Source organism: Microtus pennsylvanicus, chromosome 20, assembly GCF_037038515.1.
Source record: "Microtus pennsylvanicus isolate mMicPen1 chromosome 20, mMicPen1.hap1, whole genome shotgun sequence".
Taxonomy (NCBI): domain Eukaryota; kingdom Metazoa; phylum Chordata; class Mammalia; order Rodentia; family Cricetidae; genus Microtus; species Microtus pennsylvanicus.
In genome coordinates, this window is record NC_134598.1 from 32678256 (window position 1) to 32701410 (window position 23155).

General features: G+C 49.0%; 1 protein-coding gene across 27 annotated transcripts in view; it reads right to left on the reverse strand.

Annotated features, from left to right (window-relative positions):
* Positions 1 to 9600: 9600 nt before the first annotated feature.
* Anks1b (ankyrin repeat and sterile alpha motif domain containing 1B) overlaps positions 9601 to 23155 on the reverse strand; it is an 867834-nt gene continuing 854279 nt past the window's right edge. For 14 of the 27 annotated variants that reach the window (XM_075954277.1, XM_075954274.1, XM_075954273.1 and 11 more), the window contains 2 exons: positions 16572 to 16739; positions 12046 to 13063 (listed from right to left, as the gene is read on the reverse strand). In XM_075954277.1, the coding sequence (XP_075810392.1) occupies positions 12953 to 13063; positions 16572 to 16739 (279 nt within the window). In that variant the 3' untranslated portion in view covers positions 12046 to 12952. Of the gene's footprint in view, positions 13080 to 14831; positions 15947 to 16571; positions 16740 to 23155 lie in introns of those variants that run through there. The other 13 variants (XM_075954279.1, XM_075954272.1, XM_075954267.1 and 10 more) reach the window with 6 other exon arrangements.

Sequence of the window (23155 nt, forward strand, 5' to 3'; positions counted from 1 at the left end):
CATTTTGGTTTCAAACTCGTTGCTTGCCTTTTTTTCTACTGCTAGGAGGTTGATAAAACAGATTTTGGGGTGGCCTGGGGAGGCGGGCTCAGTCATTGCAAATATGAGGACTGGAGTTGTTCCTCGCAACCCCCACAAAAAAAGCCTATAATTTCTATGATTTCGGCCCTAGGAAGGCAGAGACAGGAGGATCCCGATGATTTGCTGGCCAGCCAGTGTAGCTGACTTGAACTCCAGGTTGGCAGAGATATACAACCCTTCCCAAAAATAAGGTAGAAAGCAATCAAGTAGACACCTGCTATTGGCCTCAGGCCTCCACACACATGTGGACACACCTACATGTGCACATGCATGTACACGCGCACACACAGCCTCCTGCGTGGTGGCTGTGAGCTGCTTTAGTTTATGCTTTTCTTGAAATGTCCCTGTTTGTCAATTTTAAAAGACAGCTTTGCTGGATACAGCAGTTCCGGTTGGAGGTATTTTTGTCTCGTGCTAGCTGGCTTTCCAGGGTTTTGTTGAGAGGCGATCGTATTCTGATTTGGTTCCCCGTATGAGCTGATTTCTTTCTCTCTTGGCATTCGTATCGTTTCTTCGTTCTTTTAGCCCCTTTAATGTGGCGTGGAAAGGTGGTTTTGCGGTCATGCTTAGAGTTCTGAATGCCTTTTGTCCTCGAATGTTATCTCTTTCCGTGGACTCGGGGAATTTTCCGTATGTAAAATGTATGTCTTCCTGAAATATTTTGTTTGCTTTTAATCTTAGCTTCTACTCTGTGTATTCTTAGGTTGGTCCCCAAATATTCCAGATTTCTTGGAAATTGTGTCATATTTGTTTATTATTATTATTGTGTATATCCATTGCGCATGATACTGTTATGTAAGGACATTTTGATATAAATATCTGCTGTATTGAGCACATTCCTTCCAACCCCTTGCCCCTGCCCTTAACCACCCCTGTCCTCTGAGTTTGGTCCCCTTTATCCCATGAAGTTTCTCTTCTAGGACGTCCGTGCCGTTTACAAATACATGATACATTTGATGTGTCTATAAAAAAAATCAGCCATGCAGTGGTGGAGCACGCCTTTAATCCCAGCACTCGGGAGGCAGAGGCAGGCGGATCTCTGTGAGTTTGAGGCCATCCTGGTCTACAAGAACTAGTTGCAGGACAAGCCCCAAAGCTACAGAGAAACCCTGTCTTGAAAAACAAAACAAAAACTAGGTCCCACAAGTGAAAACATAAGTGTGTCCCGAGACTGACTTAATTCACTTAGTATGATTATGCCCAGTTACATAGATTTTTCTGAACATAATTTCCTTCTTTGGAGCTGAGAATAATTCCATTGTGTATCCATAACCTCATTTTCTTTATCCACTATGTTTTTGGACACCTAAGTTGGGTCCACAGCTTATCTACTATTTCTGTTTTTTGGGACACTTCCTTAGTGGTTGGTTTAGCTTACATCCCCTCCATCCATGTATAAAGTTCCCCTGTGTCCTCATTCTCAGCAGGATTTGTTTTGTGTAGTTGGAGGCTATGGTCTCACGAGTACTGGAACTCGGTGTATAGTGTGGGCTGGCCGTGAACTCTCAGTGGTTAACCCGCCTCTGCCTCCCAAATGCTGGAGTTAAAGGTGTGCACCATCACACCTAGTGCGTTTGTTTTCTAAGTAACTGCTGTTCTGAGATGATGGAATCTTATTGTAGTTTAAATTCTTATTTCTTGGGTGGCTAGTGAGGCCATGGGACCTGGGAGACTGGAGCCAATAAATGAGGCGGACTGAAGTCTCATGCAGTAGCCAGCGTCATTCAGATCACCAGACAATGTATACCGTGTTGAGAGTCACGTGAGTAAGGTGTTCTGTCACAAGGACAAGCTGCATGTGCAAACATTGTTTTTCCATGGAGGCCGATAAATAACAATAGCCAGTTGTACTGGATTCTGAAGTCAACCTGCACTGGATAATCACCTGAAGTCAACCTGCACTGGATAATCACCTGAAGTCAACCTGCACTGGATAATCATCTGAAGTCAACCTGCACTGGATAATCACCTGAAGTCAACCTGCACTGGATAATCTGAAGTCACCCTGCACTGGATAATCATCTGAAGTCAACCTGCACTGGATAATCTGAAGTCAACCTGCACTGGATAATCATCTGAAGTCAACCTGCACTGGATAATCACCTGAAGTCAGCCTGCACTGGATAATCACCTGAAGTCAACCTGCACTGGATAATCATCTGAAGTCAACCTGCACTGGATAATCTGAAGTCAACCTGCACTGGATAATCTGAAGTCAACCTGCACTGGATAATCACCTGAAGTCAACCTGCACTGGATAATCACCTGAAGTCAACCTGCACTGGATAATCTGAAGTCAACCTGCACTGGATAATCTGAAGTCAACCTGCACTGGATAATCACCTGAAGTCAACCTGCACTGGATAATCATCTGAAGTCAACCTGCACTGGATAATCTGAAGTCAGCCTGCACTGGATAATCACCTGAAGTCAACCTGCACTGGATAATCTGAAGTCAACCTGCACTGGATAATCATCTGAAGTCAACCTGCACTGGATAATCACCTGAAGTCACCCTGCACTGGATAATCACCTGAAGTCAACCTGCACTGGATAATCATCTGAAGTCAACCTGCACTGGATAATCATCTGAAGTCAACCTGCACTGGATAATCTGAAGTCAACCTGCACTGGATAATCACCTGAAGTCAACCTGCACTGGATAATCTGAAGTCACCCTGCACTGGATAATCATCTGAAGTCAACCTGCACTGGATAATCATCTGAAGTCACCCTGCACTGGATAATCACCTGAAGTCAACCTGCACTGGATAATCTGAAGTCACCCTGCACTGGATAATCACCTGAAGTCAACCTGCTCCTCTGTGCTCCTCCTGCGGGGAGAGGCATGAAATGGCACTCCAAGAACAATTCTGTGTTTTTGAGGAAACTGAGGTCACAAGACTCTTGACTCGTTTTCTTGGCGATTTCTCGCAAGCACTCAGAATTCTCACATGACTATTCTTAGGCCATATTGAATATTCTTATGTTTATATTTTTTTTGAAAACTGGCCACTAGCTTATTTACTATTTTCTTTATTTCAAGGCAGTTGTGAATGGGGATTTTTCAGTGTTCTTTGTGTGTTTAGGAAGGCTACTGATCTTTGTGTTAATCTTGTCTTCTTTCACTTTGCTGAAGACACTGGTCACATGCCCACAGTGAGAAGAGAGCAAGGGATGTCTGCTGTGTCTCAAAATCCATTGTGGGTGCTGGGAACCAAACTCAGATCATCTGGTACAGCAAGCAGAATGCGCTCCTAACTGCCGAGCCATCTCTCCCGGCTTCCATTTACGCTCTTGTTCACGGCATTTCCTAATCTTAATTTTGAACATTTCCAATACAAACTTTAATCTGTGTACTCTGGGCCTGTCTGCTGATTGCTTTCTTGCTTCAGTGGCTTCGCATGAGCTATTTTCTTCTCTATTACTTTCCAACCCCCTAATTTTATTTTTCCCTAACTTCATGTTTTATGTATCCTTGGAAACAACCTTCAAAGGTCAACAGTCTGCCCTGCCTCTCTTGGACAGTCTCCCTTTTCTGTTGGCACTTCCTTTTCTTTATCCTGCTGGCATTGCTTATTTGTCTATTGCATCCTCTCCCCCCCTCCCCACCAATAGATCATACAACCTTGAATGGCTATGTGCTTTCACCCTGGCGTCTAACGTAGCTCGTCCTGCCACTAGAGGCTCAGTGGATGTTGGATGACTGAGTTCCCGAGTGCCTGGATGCTCACGGGATTCTCTTGCTTCCCCATCTATAAGGTTATTGTGAAGCTGCTGAATCACGTTGTAATCTATCACCAGTTTTCCTTATGGCCCCGTTTTTTTATCGTTGTCCTGTGACAGACACATCATTTAGGGGAATGTAAACCTTTCCTTGGATGAAAGAGGTTTGCTGCTAAATTACAGCGGATGAATAAACATATCCCCGGAGTGTTGAGGTCTGTGAGTGAGGCCGTCTATTATCCAACAAACGCTTTCTGTTATAATTTTCGTAGTGACCTTTAGAGAAGGAGAACTGACTTTCTAGTAATTCCCAGTCTCTGAAGAGCGTCGCTGGAGAAGATTGCTCGCTCGCATCGCCTCCCTGCTGAATGGTGTGTGTGTTAAGCAGTTATTAAGATGCCTGAATGGGAACCTCAGTTACTCTTGGGCTGTGAGGTCAGCTGCAGACAGAATGCCCTTCCAGGCATCTGTTCACACGGAAGGGGCTGAAGAATTAGATCAAATATGGTGCCCACCAGAGACCAGGCCTTTGAAGTCACTTAGCACTGGTGATAATTTGCTCCTGGGTCTCCCTGCTGGTATGAGAAGACTAAAACTTGGGGAATTTTCATTTATGACTCTAGAAAGTGAGTTGCCAGCGTTCATTGTAAATGCATTTATGAGGTCAGAACTCCAGGACTGGGAATACGGCCGATCACACAGAGTGAATAGGTGAATAGAGAGGGCCCCTTGCCATTTCCCATCACCTTGGACTAGGGGCATCCATGGCCCGGGTCTGGGTGTGTAGTCTCAGCAGGGCTGGGGGATATCCTAAGGAGTTAGAGACTGTGGCATCATGCATCCTCAGAAACACTTCCTGTCTGCTCCAGGCATGGCCTCTCTCACTTCATTTCTGCAGTGCTGGAGGTTTGCAGACTAGACATCCACAATCTTTTAAATTAAAATTTTCATTTTTTAAATTAATTTTGTGTGCATGTGTGCATCTTCATGCCGTAGTGTGAGTGTGGAGGTCAGAGGACAGGAGTCAGCCCATCCTGTGGGTCCTGGGGACTGAATTTAGCTCATCAGGATGGCTGGCATTGTCTTTTCTCACTGAACCATCTTGTTATCTCCCGCCCCCTTTTATGTTGTTTTGTGGAGACAAGGACTCATTCCAGGCTTGCCTCCAACTCCCAATCCTACTTCATTTTTCCAAGTGTTGGGATTGTATCGGGGCACCACCTGGTTTTTGGAAGAACTAACCCCCAGTTATCAGTGATGAAGCTGAGGCTGGCATCTAACCCAGGTTTTCCTATCTGGGGGAAGTCCAGACTCACAGGTCAGCTACAAGTTTCAGGTGGGACGTGACCGCGTTTCATGGAGATGAACTACCTGGGGGACACAGGCTTGCCTTTCAGTATCTGGGGAAGATAATCCGCCAGTCTGGTAGTGAGATGTTCTTTCTGCCGTCTTGGGATGCAGCGGCTCTCCTCTCCTCACCCGGGACTTGTTCTCCTTTAACACTTTGTTGTTTGTTTCTTTTTTTGAGACAAAGAGTTTCCCAGTAGCTATGGAGCCTGGCCTGGAACTACTTCTGTAGAGCAGGCTGGCTTCAAACTCACAGAGATCCACCTGCCTTTGTCTCCCGTGTTGGGATTAAAGGCGTGCTCCACCACCACCTGGCTCACTAACACTTTTTTTAAAAAAAGACAGGGTTTCCTGGAGCACAGTAGCCCTGGCTGACCTTGAACTCACGTAGTTGTGGATGACCTTGAACTTTTGACCCTTCTGTTCTAGTGCTGGGGTTGTAGGTGCGTATCCTTTTACATGTTTCACTCAGTGCTGAAGAAAAAAAAATCTGGGGCTTCTTTCATTTTTTTATTTTTATTTTTTATTATTTTTTAATATTTATTTATTTATTTATTTATTTATTTATTTATTTATTTATTTATTTATTTATTTATTTATTTATTTATTTATTTATTATGTATACAATATTCTGTCTGTGTGTATGCCTGCAGGCCAGAAGAGGGCACCAGACCTCATTATAGATGGTTGTGAGCCACCATGTGGTTGCCGGGAATTGAACTCAGGACCTTTGAAAGAGCAGGCAATGTTCTTAACCACTGAGCCATCTCTCCAGCCCCCTGGGGCTTCTTTCATAACAGGCAAGCACTCTACCGGCTGTACTTTTGAGAGTGCTTTGAGTGCCAAGGTGTGGGCAGGGTGCTCTACACACATGATTTAACTGGATCTTGAGACAGAGCTGTAGGATGTTAGTTACCTGCCTGGAAACACACACACACACACACACACACACACACACGCACGCACGCACGCACGCACGCACGCACGCACGCACGCACGCACGCACGCACGCACGCACGCACGCGCGCGCGTCAAGTCTCTAGGCTATCGGCAAGCGGGGAACAGGAGTTTGGCAATCTAACTGCCTCCCATGGTAACTCAGTCCGGCTCTCCTGCAGAAGCCTGGGGCGGGAGGATCTGGAAGCATCATTTCATTTCTGTACTCTGTCCATAAGCTGCATGAGCAATGCATCAGCTCCGGCCGTCAACATCAGATGACATTTTCTGCCTCTGGTCGTCAGAGTCCCCATCCTGGTACTTACCGGGATGCCCTTGGCCGTTCCGATAGGAGCCTGGTGGGCAGCAGAGATGGGAGCGCTTTGGGTCTGCAAGCGCTTGGCAGCTGCCGGCCTGCTCTCGGTTCTCATGCAACATTGAGTGTGAGAAGTCGTTAGCAGTAACCTTGACTCTTCTTCAGAGGGGCCTGTTTCTACTTTGAACCAGGCACGTGCGCGCGTATTCACGTGTGTACAGTGAACATGCACATGCGCATGCGTGTTTGGACATGCAGGCCCCAGGACAATATCAGATGTTGTTTCTCAGGTTCCATCCATCTTCTTTTGTTTCTTATGGGTCTCTCACTGGCTTGGGGTTTGCCAGCGAGCCTAGGCTGGCAGGTCATTGACTCCCAGGGATCCACCTGCCTCTGCTTCCTCAGCACTGGGATTACAGGCTACTCTACCACGGCTGGCCTTTTACGTAGGTTCTGGGACTCAAACTCAGGCCCTCAAGTCCTCAGAGCTTTTAAGGAAAGCCCTCTATGGACGGAACCCGCTCCCTAGCCCCTGCTTTGGAACTCCTTAAGGATTTATTCCAAACTGGCATCAGACTGGGGTCATCTATCTCCTCTTCCTCCCATTTGCAGCCTTACAGAGCCTTGGTGTCCTCATCCGTCAGAGAGGAAATATGCCAAGGACCCCGGGGCCTATGGGAGGCAAAGGAGAACATATCAGGCGTGTGGCATTGGCCACAGTGATGACCCAGTCACTCTTGGCGCCCGTCCTGCCCAGGGCTCCTCATCTCTCGGCCGGGCGCCTGCCGCTTCTGCACCAGGGAACTTGGCTCCATCTGAGCAGCTTCTGCTTCTTTCTCCCTGTGGCTGTTGCCTTTCCAGAGACCCTTGGCTGAGCAGGGAGGCTGTCACTTGCTCTCTTCCTCACTGTTCATTCCCTTAGGGCTGTGTGTGCACCAATGGCGCAGTCCAGGAGGATGGGGGATGAGGGGTGCTTAAGACTGGGGGCCTACCTGGCCCGTGGCTTGGGCATGCCGGCACAGGATGGCGTGGCTGGCCATTGAGCCAAGTGTTGACGGCGCTAATGTTCTAGCAGTGTGGCCCCGACAAATGGTTTAGTATCCTTAGGGATCTGCTTCGGGGGGGGGGAGGGGGGAGACCGCTGTTGTGGGCAGTTCTGGGGGACTGACGTGCTCCTCACCTCTCACCCCATCCCAGACCTTGCCCTCTTACAGGAGACGGGACCCAGGCGGTAGCTTTTAAGGTTCCTATGTGATTCCAGGATGTAGGTAGAGATCAGAGCTTGATTGGGACCTGGACAGTAGTTTTTAAAATTCCCGTGTGATTACAGGATTTCCTAGAGATTAAGGCACATCGAGCCCTCTGCCCTTGGCCGTGATGCCTGACCAGGCCGGTCTCCTCGGCACTACAGGCCAGTGCCCCTGGGTTGTGTGAGCTGCTCCTTAACCTTGCTCTGCCGCTGTCATGGTCTCCGCTGTCATGGTCTCTGGAGCCAGTGAGCACATCTGTGTGCTAGCACAGCTGAAGGGACTGTCCCCAGAATCATCACCAGCGCCCCCTACAGGCTCTCTCTCCTTTTGCCCCTTCCTGTGGTGACCGCCCCCAAATCCAGCTTCTCCCTGTTCCTTCACTAACAGCCTTGACTTTGTTGGGAGTTCCACTGGGCTCCGTCAAAAATATCAAAAACCATAACAGTTTTTATCGTCTTAGTAAGTAGGGGTGGGCCGGGAGCTTTGTAAAGTTGGAGGGTGGAGCTTTCTAGAAAGCCTCTTCCAAGGTCTGTCGCCCAGGCAACACTACCAGTCTTCAGTCCTTACCATCCTTTCCTCCTCTCTGGAACATGAACACTCAGGATAGTGTCCAGCAGCTACATTGAGACGAAGAGGTCTTAACCTCAGGGCTAGAAAGCACAGGCTTAGGTTGGCAGTGTAGGAATCTAGATGAGCCTTGGGATTCGGATGACAGACCAGCGTGGCCTGTCTCGGAAATTCATGTTGCGTGAAGGAAAACTCACCCACTCCCTGGTTGAAACCATGGCTGTGTCTGGCCTTCTAGTCACCAGATTCAGTTCATAACGGATACTTTCATAAAGCGATCAAATATCAGAAGCATTGTCAGCATCTTCTGCCGCCACCTCCCTCGCTCTCACTGCCGTGTGCCGCGTGCAGGCGTGTGGAGGTCAGAGGGCAACCTGACAGAGCTGGTTCTCTTCTTCCACCTTTAGGTGGGTTCCAGGAATGTGCCATCTCATCCTTTTCCTGGTGGGCAATCTCACCAACCCCACACTTAACTTTTAGACAGTGGGTTAGTTGCCAACATTTCAAAAGGTCTTCCTTTCCCATAAGAACCCAGCTTTCTTAGAAAGCCTGCAGAGGCAGGGTCTTCCTTTCTACTCTTGACCATGAGTTGGAGCTGAGGCATAGTTTCCTCTCAAAGGACACCTGACTCACCTCCCGGGGTTTCTGAAGATAGCACACCCCGGAAATGCTGATGAAACATGCCGGAAGTGCCTTTCTTCTGTCTCCCAACTCAGCATTCAACATATTGGAATTTCTCTCTCTCTGTCTCTGTCTCTCTCTCTCTCTCTCTCACACACACACACACACACAAGGCATGTACCTTTGAGAAATGTGCAGAAATCAGTCTCTCAAATGTCAGGAAATAGTTGATGTAGCTCCTTCCTGGGGCGGTCTCAACTTTTCCTCAGGGCTGCCTTGTGGCCTCTCGGAATGGAGAGTAGCACACACTGTCCCTGTGGGGACAGCCTGATTGAGTCATGGAGACTTCAGAGGACAGCTGTATTGGGTATTGGATGCGGATCGCTTTGATAGCATTGATTACCTCATTGTGAGCTGACTTTGAGCCTGACTTGTCGCAGCCCCTCCACCAGGTCAGAAGTAAGACCCTGTAGAGGATCTCTCTGTGGGTACAGAGAGGTGTTGGGTGGGGACTGGGTCACAGGTCCTGCTCTGCTTGGGGGCTGGTTTTTCTGGGAAGCAGGGCTCTGTTCCTGGGGTCAACCACACTAAATGTTTGTGGGGCCAAACGGGACTTGTGGGGACCAGGGCTGTAGGCGGGCTGGCTGAGGAGAGGCTGCTGGTCTAGGCTGGTTGGTCATGGTTTCTATTAAGACAGAGTTTATCACCGTCTAATTGCTCCTCATAGGAAATGAACGGCCAGCCAACAAGCAGGACTTAGATGTAATGTCAGTTAAGAGGCTTTATTCATACATAGTTCTGAACACAGACATTACATCCCAGCTCACTGGAAGCCAGACGACCCCACAGATTCTCAGTTCTTTTTAGGAATAGGAGTAACATTACTTGGGGTCCAAGTGCAAATTTTCACTGATTTTTCAAGTGTATCCACACACCCTTGCAGCTGGAACTTTTATTCCATCTTATCCAAACATCAGAGAGGCTGGCGACATTCCCAAGCAGGCCAGCTTGAGGAAAACCACTTTCATCATTTATTAACAGGCCGAGCATAATTTTCATATGGTTCAGTCATTCAGATTTATTACAGAACACCATTTAATAAGAAAAACATTAAATGGATCAATTGAATTCAAGTCTTTCTGTAAAGGGAGCGTTTAAGTTCTCTTTTGATTAATGTTAGCATTTAAGGGCTGTCACTTTTACCTTCTGGTTTGTGAATGTATCAAATATCAGGTTTTCCTTAAATAAAAAGAAAATCAGCTACACATCCTATATCCCATGCCTGAGCTGGCTTTTCTGCCCCAGGCAATGCCCCTTTCATTCCCTGCCCTGCTCCGGTCACGGGCTGCTCTTGGGCCCCGACCTTCAGTGGGTTTGTGTCATGCAGGTGGAGGGGTGAAGAATGGACAGGGGGATCAGGGTCACCCCTGCCTTCTTTCCTGGGGGGTCACCACAACTGTGTGTCCCCCCGGTCTGGAGGTGCTAACCCTGCCACGAAGCTTTCTCTGTCCTTATTGCCCCTCCAAGCGGCACCAGCACAAGGAGACTATCCCATTACACCGCTATGCAAGCCATATCTTTGAATTCCTCCCGACGGGAGAGTGCCACGTACTTCCTGCTGGAACCACCATGGTCACAAAGACACATGTGATGAACAGAGATGGTCTGTAAGAGGACTGGAGAAAAGACAAGGTCATAAAGGAGCAAACTAGCCCAGTGGAAGCCTCCTTCAGGAGAGACGTGTCCCAGGGTCCCTTTCAGCCCGGCTTTCCCTAGTTTAGCTCTCTTGGGTTCAAAGCTCCAGGCCTCTGCATGACAGGCAGAGAACACCCTAAGACTGCTTTGGGTTTCCAAGGGTAGCAGTCATGGGCTGGGCGGTGGGTGACCTGAAGGTCAGAGGACACGCAGTGTGGTGATTACTGACCTTAGGATCAGCGTGACTCTGATTGGCTCCTCACCCACTTTATAGCAGGGACAAAGGTGTCTAGTGGATGTTTGTATAGGATGTATAGAATACATGTATAGTGGATACTTTCCCAGGCAAGCCACCTATGTTGTGCTATATAAGCAGTCCATTCTCGGGGCGGGGGAGTCCCCTCTGTCTTAGAAATGTCTGTCTTAACCAATCCCCCCTTATCTGCCACTTTGAAGTGTTGGCTTATGGCTGAAATTCAAGCTCCAGAAGTTAGTGTTTCTTTTTCAGACTGTGTGAATTTGGAAATGAGCAAGTTTTTCTCAGTGATGTTGCCAATTGTAAAAAAAAGAAAGAAAAATCTTGATCTGTGGCTGCTCAGAGGGCGGGGCCTTTGGCCCCCCTCCTCAGTGGGAGTGTGTTGTGGGGGTGCTCACGGAATGATGCCAAGCACCAGTCACTGTACTTCTGTTTTATTTTGTGTGCTTTTTTTTAAAATAGGATATAAATAATGACAAAAATTACAAAATTTATAACTGGAAGCCCAAGCTTATTTACACACACGCATGTGTTTCGGCAAAGCCACAGGCTGCTTCGCTCCTATACAAGTTCCTTTTGGTACCATATTCTAGTGTTATTTTCCTCTCGGATTACTACATACATATCAACAGTGAATAGGCAAAATATATACAAGGAACTATTCAGTTCAAGTAATTTAATATTGTATTAAAATTCTCTGACACTGAACTAAAACCATATACATTTGTCAGTGGAAATGAAATTTAGTTTTTTTTTTCAAAACTCACCAACTGATGAATGTGATAATCTCAGGTTTAAAATAATATTGGTTAATAAAAAAACATTAAGACAAGTTCACAATTTATCAATATCGCTATAATGAACTTCAAAATGAGTCACAATATGATCAGTTAGAACAATATACATTAAAATGTTATTTTTCTATAATGATATTGGTACTGTTTATATAATTTGATTCTACAGAAATATACATTATGATATCATACAAATACTCCACAGAGACATTAAAAAAATTAAAATGCCTTAAAGAAACGTAAGTAAATTTATTTAATCAAATAGTAAGCAAACATTTTTTAATCTTTTTCAAGAAAAGTCTTTATTACTTTGGAATTTCTTCTTTTTTTTGTGTTATTTATTTTTTTTTCTAGAAAAAAATTTGCAATAGAATTTTATTAACACCATTCTCAAACAAGGTTTCCATGACAGAAATCTTGACAGCAGGAGCCCTAGATTATATATTTATTTTTGTTAAACATGTTCTTTAAAACACTTCGAAGGTTAAAAAAAAAAAATCCCTAAAAACCACTCGTGCGGGCTATGGCTGCGTCAGCACTTTGGGTCACCCGAGTGGGCGCGAGCCCGATCTCCTGCCTTTGGGACGGTGTCAGAGGTTGTCACAACTGAGCCGATCCTCGTGCAGTAGAGATGGAGTCACTTGAAACCAGAAACATCCCGCACAGCAAGCGCAGTGTTCTTATGAATGCATTAATGAAACATTCTTTTAATAAAAATATTTAATACAAGACACATTTTTTTCTGTGCATAATAAATTCCTCTGTTTTAAATCACTTTTAAATTTTTGAATCATTCAATAAAGGTTTCCTTTATCTGACATAGTCGATTACATATAAAATCCACAAATATAGAAATCAGGAGACGGAATTTCCTGGCAATCGTGAGGGTTGCTTTGTCTTTTTGCATGAGACTGCACTCGGTGATAACAATGATTTTACAGATGCTTTTGGGGGGGCGCTAGTACTGTCCTGACTTTCCCTTCAAAACTGCTGACGGTGAAAACTTAAACCCCAAGATGTTTGCAGACTTTTAGGCAGTACTGGAGACCCCCTCCATCACTTTTAAAAAGATTTTCTCCCCAACTAAAGCAAAGCAAGTACGGGGCAGTCGAACAGTACCTCGGAGGCGGTGGTAGCAGAGTTGGGGTGCCCCGCGCAGCCCCCTTAACCCCGCGCCTCTAGGGGCGACAAAGTCTCGCTGGCAGAAAGCTCCCTAGGGATGGCCGGTGGCCTTTCCGCCCGTGACGAGGCCACGCGAGCTGAGCAGTCTTCCTTCCGGGCGGGTGGACACGGAGGCGCGAAGGAAAGCCTGCTGCGGGGACTGCTTGGCGAGCAAGGCACCGCGAGGACGGGGCGGCGAGTATCAGAAAATCGTGGTTTCATACTTGGTATTAATGGCCCTCTTGGCTTCTTGCCCCGGCTCCACAATCCACGGCAGATTGGCCAGAGTCTTTTGCTCAGAAGGGTCCATCTGCTTTAAAACAGAAAGGCTGATGCCCGTTATCCGGCAGCTGGGCGGCGGCGCGGCCGCGGGGGCGCCGCTGGAACCCCACCTCGGGCCCCGCGCGCCCAGCCGCGCTGCGGGGCGGACCTGGCGTTCGCGCTTTCGCACCTGCACTGCACAGCGACTCTGCAGGAGCCTGCAAGGGTGAGGCGAGTGAGACCTGGCCCCGCCCCCCAGGGCTCAGGCAGCTGGGTGAGCAGTGGCGGTTCCCACCCTCCAGCGGGGTCCCTAAAGAACCCTAAACCCTCAGGAGGACCCTGCGGGTGCCCACCCACTTGCCTGCTGAACTTTCTGCCATGCTAACCTGAAGCTGGACCTTGGCCACCCATCAGCGCGCACAGCCTCTCCTCTCCCCTCTGCTGGACCTCAGACACCCATCAGCGTGCACAGCCTTTCCTCTCCCCTCTGCTGGACCTCAGACACCCATCAGCGCGCACAGCCTCTCCTCTCCCTGCTGCTGGACCTGGGCACCCAGCATTGCACAAGCACTGTCCTCTGCCCGCTGCCAGACCTCAGACCCACCCTCGCGCAAGGCCTCTCTTCTCTCCGTTGGCTCTTAGCCAGGATGGTCCAGGTCTTGACTCGGACATCTCCTAGAAGCCGTACCCGCCACACCCTTTACTAAACTGCACCTCGACTTTTCTGCTTCCCCCTTCTGCTCTCTTACTGATACATATGCCAGCCGGCTTCCTGTCGTATTCCCTCTCTACAGTGGCTGCCCACCAAGGTGGGGTTTTATGTTCCCTTGATTGCTGTGTTCTCCAAACCTGGCAAAGCTCCTGGCAGCCCAGTGCGAAGCAGGCATAGAGTAAATATTTGTACGGTCAATAAATAGTGTTAAGACAATGAGTGGGCTGCCAGGATAGGAGGAGGTACTGGGGTAGACAGAAGGCAGGCACAGATCCCTGGGGGAGATGGACTGTGAGGTTGGGCCTTGACCTCAACTGTCCTTGTCTTTTACAATGGCCAAGCAGGCCATTCCCAGGGCAATAGCTAAGGTCTGAGCTCTGACAGGCCGCAGTTAAGCTGGTTCCCTAACGTCTCTCATCCTCTGGGCATGGACTTTGCTCTGTAAATTGGGCCAAGGGATTTCTGGAAGGCATGCTCAGCCTTCCTCTACCAGCTCTTCAGCCTGCTGGAGGCTGCAGGGTTTGTCTGTGCCTAAGCGCCTGTTGGGCTGCCTTCTGCTGCGTTTCTGCTGTGTCTCCTTAGCCGCAGGGAAGGACTTCCCAGTCTTGGGAGCACTATTTCCTAACAGTAAACAGCCAGAGCTGAGGAAGTGGGAATACTGAAGTCTGGTGAGGGACTGGAACCAGAGCCAGGTAAAACCATTAGCCGTATTCACTGTGTATTTTCCCGGTTCCCAGAGAGGGCAGCTAGATGAATATTCTATGAGCCCTTACGGCGAGAAGCTCTGTGTGCATCTGGAAGAAGTCTACGCGGACCCCCGTGAACAGACTTACCCAGCCCACACGAGAAGGAATATAGTAGCCTAAGTGACAATCCCCCAAGCATGCTGTGCGTTCCTGGACACCCAGAAGCCTAGTCAGACTCAGAGACACATTTGTTAAATCCACCGGCAGGATCTCACTTCTTTAAGAACAGATGTGTGTTAAGTGGATGCTAAGGCCCTGGCCCCCGGGGTCACAGCATGCCAGTGTATGTCATGAAGTAGAGAGGCAGAGGTAAGTGGTAAGAAAACAAACTCAGTAAATACTACAGAGAAGGAAAGGGGGCTAGAGTGTGACCAGGCATCTATTTCAGTCAGGAAAAGCGTCTTCATGCAACTGTGACTCATAGGATCCCGTGGAGGGGGCCATGCAGGGCAGGGATGGGGGCGGGGGCTAGGGGAGGTGGAAGAGAGCCTTCCTGCTGTACGGAGAGAGTGGCACCGAGACTTAAGCGGCACTGAGAAGTGGATAGTCAAGGAACGGGGCGGAGTGTGGTATTTCCTGGGTGCCATGGTCTCTGCTGTGTGGAGAAAGGGAGAAACCAGGAAGGGCTTGGATTGGAGGGGCGGGGTTGATGGAGGAAATGGAGAGGAGTGGGCAGGCTGAAGGTGCACTCCTGGGGAGCAGAGAATGGCCCCTGCTCGTGGGTTGGATGGAGAGGTGTGGATGCAACAGCAGTTAAGGGGACTTGTGGGTTTGGATGCCAGCAGCGTGATGGAGGGTTGTGCCATTTACGGGGCCCAGAAGAGGGAGGAGAGAAGCAAGGATTTATGTTGATTTCGGTGGAGATGCTTAAAAATGGACTGAGCATGAGCAGGCGCGTCCCAGTTTGGGGTTTGGCGGGACTGGAGAGAGAGAGAGAGAGAGAGAGAGAGAGAGAGAGAGAGAGAGAGAGAGAGAGAGAGAGAGAGAGAGAGAGAGAGCGCGAGCTGGGAGCATGGGCTGGGGTGGTGCTGAGGCAGGAAGGTCAGGGGTAGCAGTGCAGTGTGGGATCTGAGAGGGACAACCCTTGGTGATGACCAGTCAGCTGAGGGGTCATCCCCGCGGGTGCAGAAGTTACCTAAGACAGGAGCGGGGCCCCAGAACCAGTAGCCACATTGTCACCAAAGGAAGGAACCTCTTTTGGGAGGTTAAAAATGTCTATTTCCGCATGACACGGAGGCTGAGGGCTGCTGGGAGGAGAATTTGGCAGATGGAAAGATTGCAGGGTGAGGGGGGCAATGCATTCTGGGGGCCTGCCCGGTGCCAATCCCAGAGACTCTAGGATGCAGGATGGTAGGTAGCTGGAGCAGAAAGCAGATGGGAAGCTGGTTGGGCGCCTTCCAGCTCTGGGGTGTTGCTACTACCAGAGGCGGCCGCTTTGTAGTCATACCAGCCTGTTGGGACAGGATGTCTGCAGAGCCTGTGGGAGGGAGGGAAGGGAGGAAGTTCCTGGAGGGAGGTAGATGACAGGGAGGAGGGGTGTCACCTTCTAGCAGTGACTAGGCTGCAAGGAGCTTCAGCTGTCCAGAGGGAAGGCACACAGGATGTGGCCCAGGCATCGCAAGGATGATGCCTTGGCCTCTCGAAAGACACAGAAGCTGGGGGCATCTGGCGTTTGCCAGGAGGGTACCAGAGCATCGTCACCCTGAGCCTCTGCAAACCTCTCTGGAGGGGCAGAGGCCTGACCCGGTTAGGATGGCAGGCGAGGCCTCACAGAAAGCTTCCCCCAGAATTTTCTAGACCTTCTGGGAAGCCATACCATAACAGAAGAGGCAGCCAGTATTCTGCCCTCCTGAGGCTGCGGCTGCTGCAGGTGGCAGCAAAAATGGGATTTTTCTCTCTGGTACCTTTGGGTCGGGGAGAGGATTCTCTGAGACTGCAGGAACCAAGATAAGGATGATGGTCACATGCCAGCAGGAGACCAAGGGAAAGGACAGGGGAGGGCAGGCTGGATTCTAAAGGCCTCCCCTACTGCAAACCGGGCCCTGTTTGCAACCCCCACCCCTCTGGCCGCAGGCTTAGAGATGCCTTTCTCTACTACTTACCACTGACTTGCGGATGCTAACGCGGGGCTTGGGGATGGGTTTGGAGGGCTTGTTTTCAAAGCTTTCCGGAAGCGTGGAAGAATGTCCCCCCTTTCTCGCTTGTAGGGCTAGCTGGTAAGCGACCTCAAATGCCTGTCCCAGGGTTAGGATGATTTCATAGGCTAAATTCTGCAAGAGAAGCAAACAAAGCATTTACTACTGGCAACCAGTGGACCAGAATGAATGGCTGAGGGCCAGTGTAGGACAGGAGCTAGGGAGGACCTTCAACTGCTCACTCTACCTGCAAGCTGCAGTGACTCCGGGGAAATCTATAAGAACCAGACACCCTGGGCATTGGCCACCAAGGGAGCATCTGTGTGGAGCCACACCGCGGGGTCTCCATTAATCCTCTATGTACAGCTCCCTGTGCAGCCCGCCAGCCCCAGGTGCTCTCCAGGTGGAGCTCCCATGGGGGTGGAAAGGGGTTAGTAGTGGTGTCACGCCTGCGCAGACGATCCCACACGCTCCACAGGAGGTGTTCTGGAGAAGTTTGGGTCTTTTTTCCCCCCTCCAACATCTGTGATTCGCTGGATATATACACAACACAATCAGAATCTAATTTAGGCCAGGGAGAAGTATTAGTCATTCTGGTGTGGCGTCTCTCAGCAGCAACAGCAGCAGCGAGCATGCAAACACCGCTCACACGGAGCCAATTATCTGTCTGTTTCTTAAGGATTTCTGCACTCCCCAAGGGTTCACTCTATATTTTATCATCAAATCACCAAGAGACATGAGAACCTGTCGGGCTGGGACGCCACACCAAACCTCTCCTGCGAGGTACGTGTCTTGTCTCGGACCGGTTCTCTCAGTGTGGTCTCTGCCCTTCCTTCTTCACGTACTTCTTTTGATTTCTGCTTTTTCTCCCACGTGAAGCTTTCCCCCTTCACCATCTTTCACAGGGACAGCATGACATTAGCCACTCAAAGGAGGGAGGTCAGGCTGTGCCGTAGAAGGGGATGCCTACCGGTCCACACAGAATGTGCGTGGGGACTGAACCTGTAGGCTCATGCACGCTTAGCGACGGCTGTACGTTAAGCCACACCCCGAGCTTGGGAATGTTCTCAGCCTGCAGCAGCGGAGAGCAGCCACCATCTGTCTCAAACTTTTCACTCTCTGATTGTCCCCACGGTGTTTCTGTGTGGCTTTTCAAATTTGCAGGTAGCACGCTTTGTCTTGCTGGTCTCATTCCGAATCCTCCATGCCTTCTCAGCGGGCTGGGAGAAGTGTTGGGGCTCTTGTTGTTTTTGGTACTCAGTGAAGAGGGATAACGTGGGACGGCCTTCCAAGGCCATGGGGAAGAGACTCACCAACTAAGACCAACCAGGTTTTAGGTCAAGGCCATGGTCTTTGAACCAAGTGGGGCAACGCCTATGATCTCGAGGGGCTGGTTTGACAGAGGGTGAGACAGTCTCTGAGCACCTAGCAAGTGGACATTTGATGCTGAGATACTGTCCCTTGCACAGCCAGGTCACACTCTTCCCTGAAGTACAGAGCTAAGCCGTGTTTGCCTCCGCGAATGAGTCAGCCGAGTAAATTAGCACAGCAACAATAGTGGAGGAGGACAAGGAGGCAGCTCTGACCATCACTGCACAAAGAGGGCTGAGCCCTTGCCTCTGCCTACACTCGGCACACGTCACAAGTCCTTGTTGGCTTTGCCTCAGCACTGGCGGGGGTCCTGGAGGACTGATGGGCCTCCTGGTGTCCTTAGTGTCAGGAGCGCATTGCCGTTTTTGGCTTTGTTCAGCCTTCCTGTGGAAAGTGTCTGTAGCAGACACTTGTGTTCGGGGGCTGGTGAGAATCTGAGCAAGCACGTAGGTGCAATTCCTTCACCATCAGCCTCAGACAAGTTCCTCCAAGTGAGAGCTGTGTAAGATGACAGCATCTTCACGTGGAAGCCAGGACCACTCATGTGAGCAGCTGGGACTTCCATGTGGTTACCGTGGGTTACGATGGGAAGCCAAAAGCTTATGCATGCTAAACAGATGTTTTGCCCTTTTAAATGACCGACTGAGAGACCAGATCATCCAACCCCCAACTGGCTTTGAACTTGTGACAGTCATCCTGCCTCAGCCTCTCCAGTGCTGGAATGGCAGGTGTCTTGCTTTTTTTTTTCTTTTCTTTCCGGGGGGGACAGGGTTTCTCTGTGTAGCCCTGGTTGTCCTTGAACTCTCTCCGTAGACCAGGCTGCCCTCAGACTCAGAGATCTACCTGCCTCTGCCTCCTGAGTGCTGGGATTAAAGTTGTGTGCCTCCACGGACCCCCATCTTTTAAAGGATGATTTAGAATGTTCTTTTGTGATTCAGTGAAGAATTAGCTATTGTTACCTTTCTGTCTTTCCTGTGGCCTTGATGTTTGAAATATGGATGCTGGATGAGAAAGAGGGGCTGTAGGCACTGAGACCTTCACTGTCTGTCTCAACTGTACCAGACCCAGCAGGGAACGGGTGCTGTCAGGGAGGACCTGAGGACATACGTTTACTCCGTCCTCCCCCCTCCCCCCGCCTCTTCCCAGGGGTGGAACCCAGGGCCCTGGGCAGGCAGATGCTTTACATGGAGCCACACCCTCAATGCCCGCATCTTCCAATGTATTTTTTGCAGGATCATTCTGCCTGCTTCTCCTGTGTCATCCCCACGATGGACAATGGAAAGAGAATTTTTTTTTCTTTATGAGAGCTGGACACTGTTAGGACAAAACAGAAAGCCATATTGTAGTAGGACTTAATTATACATTAAGGATATTCATTATGTTAATAGGTTAATTACCATGAGTAATGTAAAGGCAGTTTTATTGTTATACAGACTGGGAGGAGTCTTGTAGCCTCTGCCCAGGCAGCATTCGCTTTGGGAGTTAGGACTGTGTGACGTCTGACCACCCTGAGGCCACTATGCCCGGATGCCGAGTGGACCAGGGGAAGGTGCCACCTGATAAGGAGCGGGGCCGGATCAGTCCAGGCACCACACAGTTCCCAGCCGAGCCCCTAGGTATAGGACTTGAGGTGCCATTCGGCACACAGGACATGGGGGAACCCCAGGGCCTAGGCAGATCATAAGCTGAGCAATAACTGTAACCATTCGAGCTGGCCCAACCAAGACCCCAGATACTGGGGAGCAAAGAGCAGAACCTCGGGGTCCAGCCTGAATCGTGGACTTAACAGCATCGCAAAAGGCTAACGAAGCAGGTGTTGTTTCCTGCCCCCAGCTCATGTGGTGCTCATTACACCACCTATAATGGGACAGTATAAATAGCGGCTCCGCAGTGTGGAAAGTGGAGCCTCCAGCCTCTGAGCTGTGGTGGACAGTGCTTGGCATGGGAGCCCCAGGCTGGATTCATCCCACCCCAGCCCTGGCTACCAGGAAGTTGCAGTCGAGGGTCCAGCCCTGTCAAATGTCACAGTTATTCTTTCAAACAGGCTTCAGACCTTTGGAGTCAGCATGACCGGGCTCTCCTCATCTTGGGTTATTGCCCCCTGTGGGTATTCACAGGAATTCATTTAGGTTTATATTCCTTACTTCCCAACTCACAGGCTGCCTGGTTGCGACTCAGGCTCCTCCCTGTGTTGTGTGGCTTATGCAAGGACAGTCACCTGGGGCTGAGGATGCGGCTCAGTGGTAGGATGCTTATCTGGCATGTTCAAGGCTGTGGGCACGACCTCCAGTTTACCTGTCCACCATAGATCTCTAGAGACACATGGCAAGTGGCTTTCTTGTGTTTTCTGCCTTACGCAGACCAGTGAAACACGCATGGGCATGGTTGATTTGGTGTGATTGTAGGGGTAACTATTAGAAACAGCTTACTGAGACCTTCAGTTTTCTTATCTTACATAGCCACCTACCTTACTGGATCATATTGAGAGGCACTAACAACAGTATTGAACCCAATGACAATACAGACCAACATTTATTATTTACTCTGTGCCATGTACCATGCAAAGTGCTCTACATGAATTATATCGCTAAGGATAAAGACGGAGAGTCCCAATTCAATGCAGTAAAAGTGGGAGAATATATACAAAAATCTCACCTTCCCTTCCGTTTCCTCTTCCCTAAGGATCTCTAGTCAACGAGGAACTTAAGGGGCCACCCTATCTCAAGGACGGAGTCTAATGGTACCTAACGTATGCAAACTTATTTCTCCTTTGCAAAGTGCAGATGTGGAGGTCACTGGCATTTACTGTCGACTCTTCCAGACAGCCAGGGGTGCAGTTTTAACACCATCAGGATATTTACTGAGCTTGTTGTGGGCATGCCCCTGCTCCCTGGCCTGTAGACACAACCAATAGTGTCCATAAGATGCTCATTCAGTGATGGAGGAGACAATGGTTCCACCAAGCTTCTCAGCAACAAAGGGGGACCATGGAGAGATAAAGAGATGCACCCTGCACCCTAGTCCTGAGGCTGACCTGGCACATCCTTCAGTTTGATTGTAGCAAATCTGCATCATAGACTGTGGGCTGTCTGCCCTCCCCCAGGAAAAGTCCTGGGCCCCAGGGAACGGAACATGTTAGTACATGCTCTCTAGGGATTCTCCACTTAGCCTGACAATCTGTTAGGCTCAAGGATTCGATGACATTGTGTCTGAGAGCACTCATTACAATGTATAAAAATCTCACAAAGTGGGATTCTGGGTAGTCATTTAAGAGGAAAATCGATGCCAGATGGGGGTGGCACACATCTTTATTCCCAGTACTTGGGAGGCAGAGGCAGGTGGATCTCTGTGAGTTTGAGGTCAGTATGGTCTACAGAGTGAGTTCCAGGACAGCCAGGGCTACACTGAGAAACCCTGTCTGGGAGAAAAAAAAAAGAAAAGATGAAAATAGAGTCATTGGAAAGAACTGGTTAATAGGCTAAGCAAAATTTAGACATGTTGGTGAACACCTGTAATCCTGAGTGCTCAGGAAGCGGGGGCATGAAGATCCCAAGTTCTAGGACAGCCTGACCTATGTAGTGGGATCCTTTCTTTAGAAATATGTAGAAATATATGCATAAAAGCCAGGTTTATCTTGAAACATTAACACTAGCTATCATGGCTGTTGAGCTTGTGGATGACCTCCCTCTCCCACCCTCTCTCCTCTGTCCTTGTCCTTTCCTCTTCCTCTTCTCCGTCTGCAAGGGCTGAGGATCAAACCTAGGGCCTCACATCTGCCAGGCAAGTACTCTATCGCTGAACTAAACCCCCACTGTGGATGACTTTTCTTAAACATCTTTTTGTGTTCTGAACTTCATCTAAATGAAGATGAGTAATTTTTCAATTGTGACATTTTTCTAGTTTGATGCTCGCGCTCATCCTATTCATCCTTCATGTTTCCCCGTGGGCATTCTCTGCCTCTCCTTCCTTCTTTGGCTGGGAGGACTGGGAACGATTTTCCAGCACGGTCCAGGACGCATGTGCAGGTGTTAGACTGGCTTACCTCCATGGACCAGCAGGCTGGCCATCTTCTTGGTCATGAATCTTGTCTAGAGGCTTCAGTTCTCACATTGGATTTGAATTCTAACATCTGTTCGGTTGAATTTTAAAATACCTAGTACTTTCTCTAGTTAGAAACCTCCAAGACTCTTCTTTAGGTACCAAAGAGTCAAATCATCTATGGTCTAACTTCTGTCGAGCTGCACTGCAAACATGTCCCACTGTGGACCCTCACTTGTGGACACTCTCAGTCTGCCCTCACCATTGTGTGGGGTTGGAGCTTAGCATCAAGTCTGATCCCTGATGAGCTAGGACTGAACTGTATTTCCTCCATGTCAATGGAGCCTCCTCCTCATCTAGAACTTCTCAGCAATTGCCACAGGACTGTGTCGTGTCCCAGAGACCAAGCTCTGGACCAGAGGTTCTCAACCTATGGATCTGACCCCTTTGGAGTTGAAGGATCCTTCCACAGAGGTCACATATCAGATATCCTGCATATCAGATATTTACATTACAGTTCATAGGGGTAGCAAAATTACAATCATGAACTAGCAACAAAAATAATTTTATGGTTGGTGGGGGGGTCACCACAACATGGGGAACTGTATTAAAGGTCACAGTGTTAGAAAGTTTGAGAACGACTACTCTGGACTGTCTTATATATCTTATATAGAATAAATTATCACCTCCCTTTCATATATGAAGAATAACTCAGGATCAATGACTTGATAAAATTGGCCAGGTTTACACATTTACCAAGTGGCAGCGTCAAATTCAAGAATGACTTCTGGCCAGCCAGTGTTTTGTGTAACTTGGATGTCCTGCTCCATGTTCTTGCATGAGTCTGCTGGTGTCCTGACTCCCACATTTATTGCCCCCCTCCCCCCATCGTATAGCTGCTAGTGGAGAATGGGTACGAGGGGAAAGATTCTTCATGGGGACCAGGAGAAGGATGTCTTTTCCGACTTCAGTCTCGTTTGTGAGGAGGGAGGTCTACGCTCCTTTTAGAGAAATCGTGTCATTCACCTTGACCTCCAGAAGGTCACAGGGCAATCTTTGGTTCAGCCCTGATAACCATCGAGAGCTCTGTGCTGTCAATTGGTACTAGAACTGTGATGTTCCAGAACTTTGGCGTGGCTTCT